Source organism: Terrapene carolina, unplaced genomic scaffold (genome assembly GCF_002925995.2).
Source record: "Terrapene carolina triunguis isolate 2854851 unplaced genomic scaffold, T_m_triunguis-2.0 Scaffold112, whole genome shotgun sequence".
NCBI lineage: Eukaryota > Metazoa > Chordata > Testudines > Emydidae > Terrapene > Terrapene triunguis.
The window spans coordinates 2,735,164-2,747,703 of record NW_020664463.1 but is presented as its reverse complement, the minus strand read 5'-3'; the positions used below and the strand labels follow the sequence as shown (position 1 = coordinate 2,747,703).

Genomic DNA, 12,540 nt, shown 5'->3' with positions numbered 1-12,540 from the left:
CTATTTATTGTATGGTGGGCAAAAAGCGAGGAAAAATATGGGGGAGGTTGTCAGGAATTTGCAAACAAGTTTCAGCTCAGAGTAAATGTTTACAGACAGAAATAAATATGTGATTTGCCAGAGGAACTTTGTTCCATTTCCATGTATCATCACAAATCCAAGGGGGTCACTGTCACATCCTCCTGCAAAATGCACGTGCGTGAGAATCGCTAAAGGAAGTGACTGCCTCATTTGCAAAAACAAAAACAAAACAACCAGCCACTGACCCTTCCTTGTCCTTTGCGCTGATCGGTAACTAGAAACCTCCCAAGGGGAGAAAAGAAACCCTGGTGATGATCGCTGCCAAGGTGAAGGAAGAGGCGCCTGGGCAACTCCCAGTCTAACTGCTTCTTGCAGGCAACACCGCGTGGGCGGTCCGCAGAGCTGCGTTGCTAGAGGAACAAAGAGATCGACAACTGCCTCCCCTTGACGTCCCCAGCCCAGGAGGTTATAAAGAAGTGGCGGGTAGGGGAAGCGGTTTGGGGAGTGCTCGCTGTGGGAGCGCGCCGGGGCCCCTGCGTGCAGGTCACTAGAGCTTGCCAGGGGGTGGAGGGGAGGCACTAGCAGCAAAGCAAGCTTGCAGCACAGTTGGAAGACGCAGCAGGCTCTGCACTGAAGAAGCCGTTTGAAGAGCTCAGTCTGGAGCTGGAGAGAAGGCTGGCTCAGGATGAGTGAGCTGAAGCTCGCTGTGCTGGGCAGTAGAGGAGCTGGCAAGTCTGGTAAGCTTACAAGTTAACTTTGTGGGCTGGGGGGGGGATTTAACTAGTGGGATTTACATGTTACCCGGGTCCCTCCCAAGTTTTGTAAGGGTGGTTGCGTCTCGAGCAACTTGACTTTTTTAATAATCCATTGATCATGCGAATCAATGGCCAGCGGTTTTCTGCACCAAGACAAAGTAGGAAACAGCGGCACTGTTTAAAGATTTGTCCAGTCCAGCTGCACACTGGCTCTTCCATTGTGCTACTACTAGGAGCCCCGGATCTTCACCTCCCCCCCACCCGCCAAGACTTTTGCATTATTGATCACTCAACTGTTCGGTCTCCAATCTCAGTTTGCAACACTCCCCCTTGGCAATCATTTGGAGCGGTGTGTAGCCGGGGAGAGAACACGACTGAATTTTAAATGTTGAGGATTTTTGCTCCCCAAGTAAGATCAAAAGTTGTATAAAGTTAACCGTCACTGAACCAGGCATGTGCTCAGCTGGAGTTTGTTCTGTATTGCAGCCCTAACAGTGAGATTCCTAACCAGGCGTTTCATTGGAGAATATGCTTCTAATTCTGGTAAGTTCCCATTCGCAACTTTGCGTTTTGTTTTAGGCATTCTATAAATCATACCTCTAACGAGCACTAAAGCCATATAAATATGAAATGTCAATTTTAATTTCCTACCAAATACATACCTGAATTTTCTTTTTAAATTCTCAGTTCTGTTTAGAAGTGTTTCCTAACATCTAATCAAGGTGTTTCTTTTTGGGTTATATACGTTCATTGAAATGATTTTCCAAGGAGAATAGTGGATGATGAGCTATTTGATCCCGGAGAAGTAGGTTTATTATAGTTTCACAAAGTATCTTTAAAATGGAAACCGAATAATCTTTTAAAATAGTGATTTAATTTTAGTTTGTTACTTTGAGTTGCTGATGAAAATATAAAATATGAAGAATAGAAACATAAAACTCATGTAGAAAGCAGATGTATAAAAATGAACATGTAAAACTCAGCACACGGTGTGCCAGGTAAAGTACTAATCAGAAATAAAAAGGGCAAAGAGCTAAAGAAACTTGACTAGAGCAGACACAAAAAGGCTGGTAAACTCTGTACACCATAAAGTGGAGAGAAGACAATTAAAGAAGAGAGTGAAGAAATAGAAGAAGTAATGTTTTTATCTTCTCTACAAACAACCTTCTTGTTCCAAGAGGCATTTTTCAGGAAAAGGCAAAATTTGGCCTTAAGAGACTTGCATTTTCCATAGATAAGCTATGGAGCACCTGGAGAAAGAGAATGCAGTAAGAGGGAGATTTCCAGAGGCACAAAGGGCAGTTACCCACCCCACCCCACTCCCATTCCCTTTTCATTATTTGTATTGCAGTAGTGCTTAGGAACCCCAGTCATGGACCAATGCTCTATTGTGCTAGGTGCTGTACATACAGAACAAAAAGTCTACACCACAAAGGATTGACAATCCAAATCTAATCTTTGGAAAGGAGTTGGGTGCATAACTGCCCTTTGTGTCTCTGAGAATCTCCTAAATCAGCTGGACTCAACAGGACAGGGGAACTAGCCAGTACTGTGAGTTTCACCACAAAAAAAAAAAAACAAAAAACAAAAAAACACCTGCTGTTTTTCAAGGGAAATTTTTAACAAACCCATGTATTTGTAAAGAGAAGCTTGGGCTGTACAAACACTGTTTGAAAATATTTTTTGCCCTGCTACAACTAGGAGGTGAATAAAATAAAAAGCAATCCACAAAGCAGCCCAGAACATTTTGTAGTGGAATCAAAAAGAGATTGCATTTCAAAAGTTTTATGTTCTTTCTTAATTATGGACGCCACAATGTTTGAGTGTGCTGCAGATTTGATCCTTCTAATTTTCCCATCCCAAATATTCGCTTGAGGGTTCTGAAGGAGGTAAGGAGATAGATGAGCATAGGCCAGATATTCGTAAGAACTGCAGCTGTAGCTGAAGACTAATGTGATGCTGATTGGGAGTCGAGGAGAATCCTAGGAATGGTGAGATTTATCGGGGCCCTGTCTGCACCAGGAATTGTTTGAAATGTTCCCACCATTGCAAACAGCAGTTCAGCTCCCCCAAGGTTAGCAACACTGGCAGCCCTAGACTGTAACTGGCCTGCTAGTTGCCAGTACTGTTTGAAATACAGTGCTGATTAGATTTGCTCAGAGCAACACGGTGCTTAGAATGGTGTCAAGTATCAGGGGGTAGCCCTGTTAGTCTGTATCCACAAAAACAACAAGGAGTCTGCTGGCACCTTAAAGACTAAGGCTGTGGCTACACTCAAAACTTCAAAGTGCTGCCACGGGAGCGCTCCTGTGGCAGCACTTTGCAGTGCGAGTTTGGTCTTGCGCCAGCACTGGGAGAGAGCTCTCCCAGCGCTGCAGGTACTCCACCTCCACGAGGGGATTAATTTACAGTGCTGGGGCACTGTTTACACTGGCGCTTTACAGCCCTGTAACTTGCTGTGCTCAGGGGTGTGTTTTTTCACACCCCCGAGCAAGAAAGTTGCAGCGCTGTAAAGCGCCAGTGTAGTCAAGTCCTAACAGATTTATTTGGGCATAAGCTTCCGTGGGTAAAAAACCCACTTCTTTACATGCATGGAGTGAAAGTTACAGATGCAGGCATTATATAATGACACATGAAGAGAAGGGAGTTACCTCTCAAGTGGAGAACCAGTGTTGACAGGGCCAATTCAATCAGGGTGGATGTAGTCCACTCCCAATAATTGATGAGGAGGTGTCAATTCCAGGAGAGGCAAAGCTGCTTCTGTAATGAGCCAGCCACTCCCAGTCCCCATTCAAGCCCAGATTAATGGTGTTAAATTTGCAAATGAATTTTAGTTCTGCTGTTTCTCTTTGAAGTCTGTTTCTGAAGTTTTTTTGTTCAAGAATAGTGACTTTTAAAAAAAGACTCCTTGTTGTTTTTATGGTGCTTAGAAGAATAATGGCAACATCTTGTCCCACTATTACTAGCAACTGATGGAGATTTTCAAAATATTTCCCTAGTGTAGTCTATGCCCCAAATTTTAAAAGGCATTTGGGTTTTGCTGTGGTCAGCATTGCAAGACCTAACTGATTTAGGAGTCTAAGAGATTTAGGCACTTAGTAGTCTAAATCCCATCAATTGGATTGTGTCCTAAGTGCCTAAATCCCTTTTGAAAATGAGATTTAGGTCTTGCTTTTTAAAGGTATTTAGGAATTGTGCTCAGCATTGCAATGTCTGAGTCTCATTTTTAAAAGGGATTTAAGCATTTTGGCTCCTAAGTGCCTGAATCATTTTTGAAAATCAGGCTGAGGCCCCCAAATCAGTTAGGCATTGCGACGCTGAGTGCAGCAACATCTAAGTAATTTTAAAAATCTGGGCGTATGTCTCAGATTCTAAGAATACAGTTTAAAGACTCGATCCTGCAAACACTACTGAGGGAAATGCTTGCTACTGTGAGGTTTTCCATTTGAGCACTAGAATGTCTCATTGTAGTTAAGTGTTACTCCTGGTACCAGCTTTTTCAGGATCAGCACCCAAGTTCAGGCTTGTATAATACCAGCATAATTATAACTTGATAGGGTCAAACCAACACTGCTTATGTGAGGAAGACTCATACCCACCTAACCTATTGAAAAAAAAAACTAATAGTTTTACACCCTTATGGTTCTATTTTACCTAGAGGAAAAAACTTTGCATAAGGCTTTGCATATGTGCTGAACATGCATAATAGAATAAGTGGGACATCAGAAGTTAACTGATTCCAAGTTTACATTCCCTCTACCCTGAAATCATAGCCAGCTCCTGCTCCCATTACTTCTCAACATGCAGGTTGCTATCATGTCCTAGCTACCCTAAAACTTTCATAATATTTGTAGAGAGATTTTTGGGAAATTACTCAATATCCTAAATGCATGAGCATTTACCTATGCATGCTTATCTGCTGTCTCAAATGGCCAGCACTATGTTCTAACTATGTTCCCTCACACGTTGGCACCTATTGGGGCATCACAGTGGAATAGGACCTGGCCAGCCATGAGCTGAGGGACACAATTAAGCACTGCACAATTCATTGTGGGCATATCTGAGGGATGGATTCACTTTCCAGTAACGCATCAGGCTCTGCCAGAGGATTGCTAGCAGACTTGATGAACCAAGGGCTAATTCACTACAGCAAATCTTGTATTTCTCCATTGGCAGTATAGCGATTAAAGCCTGTTTTTCCCCCCCTCTACTTGTTAACTCTGATATTGATTTTAGTGCCATTTGTCTTGTAGAGTGCATCTACACTAAACATTTGTGTCTGGATGGGAGGCAAATGAACTTGGAAATTTATGACCCTTGTTCACAGGTAAGCGCAACTTATAAAAGATGAGCACAGCAAGGCTGCTCCCAAAGGTCCTTCAAAGAGTGAGGTGGCAGGAGGAGAGAGGAGAAAAGCTAACTCACACTTTGCACTTTTTAGCAACTGACATGGAATATTGTAATTCCTGTAGCTATAACATGTAGCTGTCAGGACTCTCTCTGTACTGAGCATTTTCCAACTTTACAGAATGAGCCCTTCATTGGACAACTATCTGGTCAAGGCTTTTCCATTTTTACAGCTACTAATGGCAACCAAATGTAACATTGTACAGTAAAATTACATGCATCTTTTAATTCATAGGAGGGGCAAAAAGGTTGCAATCACTATTTATATAATTTCCCCAAATATCCTTTTAAATGGTTAATTTAAAAACATCTAACTAAATTTCATTTACCCGTGGCAATGGCCAAATAGACAGCCCTGGAAACTGAAGTCCTGTATTCCCAAAATAGATCCAATGATAGTGACAATACAGACTTCCCCATGTTAACAACTGGGCTTAACTCTGACCTGAATAAAACACTTCTAAGGGAGGTTTCAGAGTAGTAGCCATGTTAGTCTGTATCCGCAAAAAGAACAGGAGTACTTGTGGCACCTTAGAAACTAACATTTATTTGAGCATAAGCTTTCTTGAGCTACAGCCCACTTCATCGGATGCATAGAATGGAGCATATAGTAAGGGGATATATATATATATATATATATATATATACACACACACACACATACAGAGAACATGAAAAGGTGGGAGTTGTCCTACCAACTCTAAGAGGCTAATTAATTAAGAGAAAAAACTTTTGCAGTGATAATCAGACAATCAAGATAGCCCATTACAGTTCTGTCTGATTATCACTGCAACCTCTTCCCCGAAATCCCTTTCTGTAGTGGGTGGCCCCAAAACTGGACGCAATACTCCAGATGTGGCTTCACCAGTGACGAATAGAGGGGAATAATCACTTCCCTCGAGCTGCTGGCAATGCTCCTACTAATGCAGCCCAATATGCCATTAGCCTTCTTGGCAATAAGGGCACACTGTTGACTCATATCCAGCTTCTCGTTCACTGTACTCTTCAGGTCCTTTTCTGCAGAACTGTTGCTTAGCCAGTCAGTCCCCAGCCTGTAGCAGTGCATGGGATTCTTCCATCCTAAGTGCAGGACCCTACACTTGTCCTTGTTGAACCTCATCAGATTTCTTTCGGCCCAATCCTCCAATTTGTCTAGGTCACTCTGGACCCTATCCCTACCCTCCAGCGTAACGACCTCACCCCCCAGCTTAGTGTCATCCGCAAAGTTGCTGATGGTGCAATCCATCCCATCATCCATGTATATAAAAGGGTTAAACAAATACTGATGACCACAATTGTGTGCTCAGTTACCCTGGGGTAAATTCAGAGGGACTCCATTGCAATCAAGGGAGCAGAGTTTGGCTGTAAGATTTAATTTAACTTTACTGATAATTAAGGCCTATCAAGGGCGGTTTAAAGTTCTGAAACACTATTTATACATTCATTATAACCATCATCTCCAATGATGGTTATTATTTATTTGTAGCTCTTTGGAGTACCAGTTTCAGATCAGGGCCCCATTGTGCTGTGCACTGTACAAACATGTACGTTTCTTAGTTAGAAAGAAAATATTGCACAGTGACAACAGTAACGGATTCTTTCTATTGTTGTGTGCATTTCATTGCCTTCAGCCACGACAGGGGAAGCTGTCCCTCACTGATGAACTCCACTGGGCTGACGGATTTGTCATTGTGTATGACATCAGCGACAGAGCTTCCTTTGCCTTTGCAAAGGCATTGCTATACAGGCTGCGAGATTCCCACCTGGCAGCTTGCAAAAGGTAAGTTGTATTATAAATATTACATTTCTTTCGATCCAGCGTATGAAAAGAGATGTCTGTGAGCTCTAGGCACCCTAACAGCCACTAAAATGACACTCTGTACAGCAGTAGCACCCAGCAACATAACAACAAAAGTAGTAATATACTAGCTGGTAAATTCAGCAGCAAAATATAACCCATTCCACCCAAAACCCAATATACTTTAGGCTTTTACATTCTTGTTTCACATGTAAATCATACTGTCATGCTAGGTGATATAAGGCTAACTAATCTGATCAAGATTAGACAACGTGCAGATTAAAATGCTTGTAGTTAGCCTATGCTACAGCTCCCCCGCCCCATTGCTGTCACCAGTGGAGCTGCACCAATGGGAAGTTTGAAGAAAATACTAGTGTAGATACAATCAGGGAGGATTTGGCACCAAGAACTCCTCCTAAACTCTGTCCTGGGCAGTGACATCAACTCCCTTTATGTCCTTGGGCAAATAATTTAAATTAGCTCAGATGTGAGTGGCACAAATTAATTAAATTAATTAACTAGTTAAATGTTTAAAAAGTGAGTGCTAAGTGCAATTTATTCACAAAAATTGACCTAGGGATGCATAACCTGCTGAGGCTTTTGCCTAAATAAAACATGACCTGAGAATAAAATCATCTTAAATTGGGAAATTGTTTAAATTATATTTTCAACCCCTTTCACCATATACTGTCTCAGCCTTAATCCCTTGGTGTGTATATTTTTCATACTCTTTTTAATATTTAAGGGGGGAAATGTACTGTCAACAATTTGTTTAGCCTTAATAAAACATAACTAAAATGAGGTTAAGTCATTTGCCTCACAGATGTGGTAGGAGGCTTTATAGCAAACTGAGATCCTAGATAGCGTTCAATGGTATAAATTAATATAATAATATAAACATTTCTTATCAGTTTTCTTTGGATATGCAGCATCCAAGAGCAGGTACCCTGTAGCATTTCTATAAGGCTTTTTGTCTAATCAAAAACTTTTTGATTTCAGAGTGGTAGAGTCAGCTGTATTCTTAGTTGGTAACAAGCAGGATCTATGCCATATGAGAGAAGTAGGCTGGGATGAAGGACAAAAGCTGGCAATGGATAACAAATGCCAGTTCTGCGAACTGTCTGCAGCTGAACATTGTCAGGAAGTAGTGACCATGTTCACGAAAGTCCTAAGAACCATCACCACAAACTTCAAAGTGAAGGAAAAGAGACGACCCAGTGGGTCAAAGTCAATGGCCAAACTAATCAACAACATGTTTGGGAAGAGGAGGAAGTCTGTGTAGTGGATGTCCAGGCTCATGGAAACCATTGAACAATGATACACTGAAACATTGCAACAGTGGGCCATATGCAATGCTTGGACTTAGCCAATGAGTACATGTGTTTAAAAGGTCTCCATTTGAAAGGATGATATGTCAGTACAAACCAAAGATGATTGGCAGTATGAGCCAGTAGACAGAGTACTGCACTGGGATTCAGAAGACCTGGGTTCTATTTACAGCACTACCATGGACCTGCTGTGGACCTTGGCAAGTTTCTTCATCTATCTGAGCCTCTGTTTCCCCTCTCAACCTGTGTCTTGTCTATTTAGATTGTAAGCTCTTAGAAGGACTGTCTTTTACTACTTTGTTTGTAGAGTGCCTACCAACAATGGGGCCTTAATCTTGGTTCTAGCTTCTAGGTGTTACTGTAATATTAATATTTTTTTTCCAGTGAACTCAGCCTCTCTGTGCCTTGCTGAACAATAGCCCAACTTCAGAATTCCAAGATTTATCTGTAACAGCAATTGCACTAACTGAAACCAGGATTGGTACTTTGTGATATTGCACTTGTAAGTAAATGAGTGGAGGATACTTAATGCCTGACTTTCAGGGCTTCCTTCCCCTGAAAAGCTGCCATGAGTAGGGAATCAGATAAATGAGGTCATCAGCTGTCTCCCATTTCGGTATTCCTGCTGGAGCTTGATGGGCGGAAATATGGTCCAGTGGATTGGAAACTGGAATGGGAGTCAAGAGCCTTGGGCTCACTTTGGCTCTGCCGTTGACTTGCTCTGTGACCTTGGACAAGGTCTTTTTGGGTGAAATTTACTCCTATGCATCAATTTTATCTTCCCTGGCCACCTGGGTATTTGAATCCATGATTTCAAGCTTCAGAGGTGGAAGCCAATCCCTTACACCATCTTTCACTCTTATGCAGCTGGCCAGTTCAGCCAATGTATCACTGAAATCCAACTTAAGAACTCAGGCCAAGATTGTCAAAAGTATTTAGGCACCTAACTCCCATGGATCTCTGCCCTTAATTTGGTCCTCTGCATAGGGGTGATTTTCACCCTCCATGCCTCAGTTTTCTTATCAGCAATATGGGTATAATGATTGTCTATGTACTCTATTTTATTTAGGAGTAGGATCTGAAAAGCCCCTAAGTCAGGAGCACAAGTCTGACTGGGTTTCAAAGTCAGACTTTCAATGGACTTGTGGTCCTAACTGCCATACTCATTTTAAAACTTATATTCATCACCATGGTAATGAAATGCCTTTGTAAAGCACTTTGATTTGTATAGATAGTGCTATAGAACTGTCTTATTATTTTTTCCCACACAGGTGCTGAACATTAGGCACTGGAGTCTAAATATTTAAGCAACAGAAAATCAGGCTCCTTACTGCATACTTAGGCACCCATGTCTGAATGTTTCTGATTGTACAAAAATTATGAAGGGAAAGGTAAGTGGTCTGAAGATGACTGACTTTCTCCCATACTGGTTCCAACTAGGGTGACCAGATGTCCCAATTTTATAGGTACAGTCCCAATTTTTGGGTCTTTTTCAGATTTGCTGTCTGATCACCTTAGTTCCAACAGACCCTAAGGGTACGTCTACCAACCTCCTAGCACAAGTAGACAGACTTGCATTAGTGGGTTTGAACTTCTGCCCTGAAGATAGGGTGGATGTTGCGGCTTGGGCTGCAGCTAGGGTTCTCAAGCCCATCCAACCCCCTGCAGTCAAGCTAAGGGGGCTATCTTGAGTCTCTGCTGGAGCTGCAAATTCCATGCTGCTATTAGTTTGAGCCACATGAGCAAGAGTCTGTTTACTCACGCTGGGAGGTTTGCTCCCAGCTGCTGTGTGGCCATACCCAAAAATGCAATTTCCAAAAAAAAAAAAAACCCCAAAAACAAATAAACAAAACCCCCTCAGCATTGTGGCCTAACTCTGGTCCCATTGAAGTCAACGAGCAGAGTTAGGGAAATGCTGAGTGCTTTTGATAATTCCATGCAAATAAGTAGAAAGCTGTATCACTTTAACGAAATATAAATAAGTTATTCATAAGTGCTAAAAATATATTGTGACTAAAGTTCATCACTTGATGAAAAGATCATCTTATTTCACGTAGTTATAGCTTTTAAAATTGCAAATCATGGAATTTATTTCTCAGAATGTTGGCAGGCTCTTCACTATTTTACATCCAAGCAGACTTTACCCTACTGTATCAAGGGTGATTTATATAAGGGTATATATTGGAATCAGAGAGATTGAATTTTAAAGCACTAATCTATTAAATGACACAAAACACTCCTCCAAACTCTCTTAGTTGGCTGCTTTTTTGTAGTCTGTCAATCTGCGTACAGCTTGCTAACCAGATTTGAAAACTAACTGTATTTACTGTTATGACATTAAACCAATTTGAATGTTACAAGAGAGAAATGTTTACACTTTTTACAATGCTCTAAGATTTTAAAAAAAGAACAACTTTTGCTACTTTACAAATGAAGCCCATGCAGCCTCAAATAGTAAATTCAAATGCTAGGTACTTTAACAAGAGGAGGACTATGATTGTGTTTCATACACACACTGAAGAATCATACATGCATGACACAATGAATTGTAGAGCTCCCAATACTTATTTTTTATTCTTAATTCTTAACAAAAAGAGAACATACTTGGTTAAGGTTGCCAGGAGACTAATTACTGTTTATTCATAGAGATATTTTTACAGAACATAAGAAATAAAGGATAGCAGATTCTGAAAATTCCACTTGAGAAGGTTGTGTCACAGCATAAACTGATTGACATTCTACATACATCATCATCTGCCTGCATCCCGCTACCTATTAATGAGGCTGTGCTAGACCCTCCAAAAATAATTTGGCATACTCCAGTGACAATACAACCTACTTCTAAGAGTGCACACAAAAATATTGTTTTCTCTAAGGACTTGGAATTTTTATTTTCGCATCCCTCCCCCGACTCCCTTTTGGTCGATGCAGTAAACAAATGCGGAAGACAGCTTCACACTAAACTGTCACATAGCATCAAAGATTTAAAAAGCAACTTCACTTATTTGGCCGTAAGTCATATTCATTGGCTATTCTACAATTTGGGATTGCCAATTACAAAGCCCTCATTGCAAAATACAGCCATATTAACTATTCAAAGTTTAATTCCTTTATTGAGTATGTTTTACCAGAGCAGAGGGAATAATTTCAGGCAATCATTGCAAATGGTCAACTGCTGGCCAGAATATCATTGCAGGTTTTTCTGGATACCACTGATACAACCGCTTGTTTTATCTCTATGGCGGTAGCCATGAGGAGGGCCTCCTGCCTTCAGCTCTCAGGGTTTCAGAGGGAAGTCCAAAATACAGTTAAGGACCTTCCTTGTGATGGATGAAGCTGTTTGCAGAAAAGACCAATGAATCTCTGCATAAGGTGTTGCCTTATATATCAAAAGTGTATACACTTGGACTGAGGTTGAGATGGAAATAGGGGACAGACTTGTTGAAAGTCTCTGGGTAAGGAGTTGAAAAAAAAAGTTAAAAAAACAAAGGTGAAGTCATGGTAGGGGTTTACTACAGACCACCTCACCAGGAAGGGGAGATGGATGAAGCTTTGTATAAACAACTAACAAAATCATCCAAAGCACAGAACTTGTGGTGATGGAGCACTTCCACTACCTAGACATCTATTGGGAAAATAACACAGCAGGGCACCAATTATCCAACAAGTTCTTGGAATGTATTGGAGACAATTTTTTATTTTAGAAGGTGGAGAAAGCCAGTGGGGGAGAGGCTGTTCTAGGTTTGATTTTGACAAATAGGGAAGAACTGATCGAGAATTTGAAAGCGGAAGGCAGCTTGGATGAAAGTGTTCATGAAATATCAGAGTTCATGATTCTAAGGAATGATAGGAGGGAAAACAGCACCATAAAGAAAATGGGTTTCAAGCAGGCAGACTTTAGCAAACTCAGGGAGTTTGCAGGTAAGATCCCGGGGAAGCAAGTCTAAGGGGAAAAGCAGTTTGAGAGACTTTGAAAAATTGCCAAGAGATACTATTAAGGGCACAAGAGAAAACTATCCCATTATGTAAGAATGATAGGAAATATGGCAAAAGACTACCCTGGCTTAACAGGAGATCTTCAAAAATCCTAAACTCAAAAAAGAGTCCTATAAAAAGTGGAAACTAGCTCTAATTAGAAAGGATGAATATAAACAAACACAAGTATGTGGGCAAATAATTAGAAAAGGCAAGGCACAAAAAAAGATTAAACTACCTAGAAACAAAGGGTAAG

General features: G+C 41.1%; 1 protein-coding gene across 1 annotated transcript; it reads left to right on the top strand.

Moving 5' to 3' along the window:
* Positions 1–569: 569 nt before the first annotated feature.
* Positions 570–10,631, top strand: RERGL (RERG like). Its single transcript, XM_024208385.3, has 5 exons — positions 570–758; positions 1,263–1,319; positions 5,030–5,103; positions 6,815–6,963; positions 7,981–10,631. Exons 1-5 carry the CDS (start codon positions 707–709, stop codon positions 8,261–8,263), a joined length of 615 nt encoding a protein of 204 aa, XP_024064153.1. The 5' UTR covers positions 570–706; the 3' UTR covers positions 8,264–10,631.
* Positions 10,632–12,540: the final 1,909 nt, after the last annotated feature.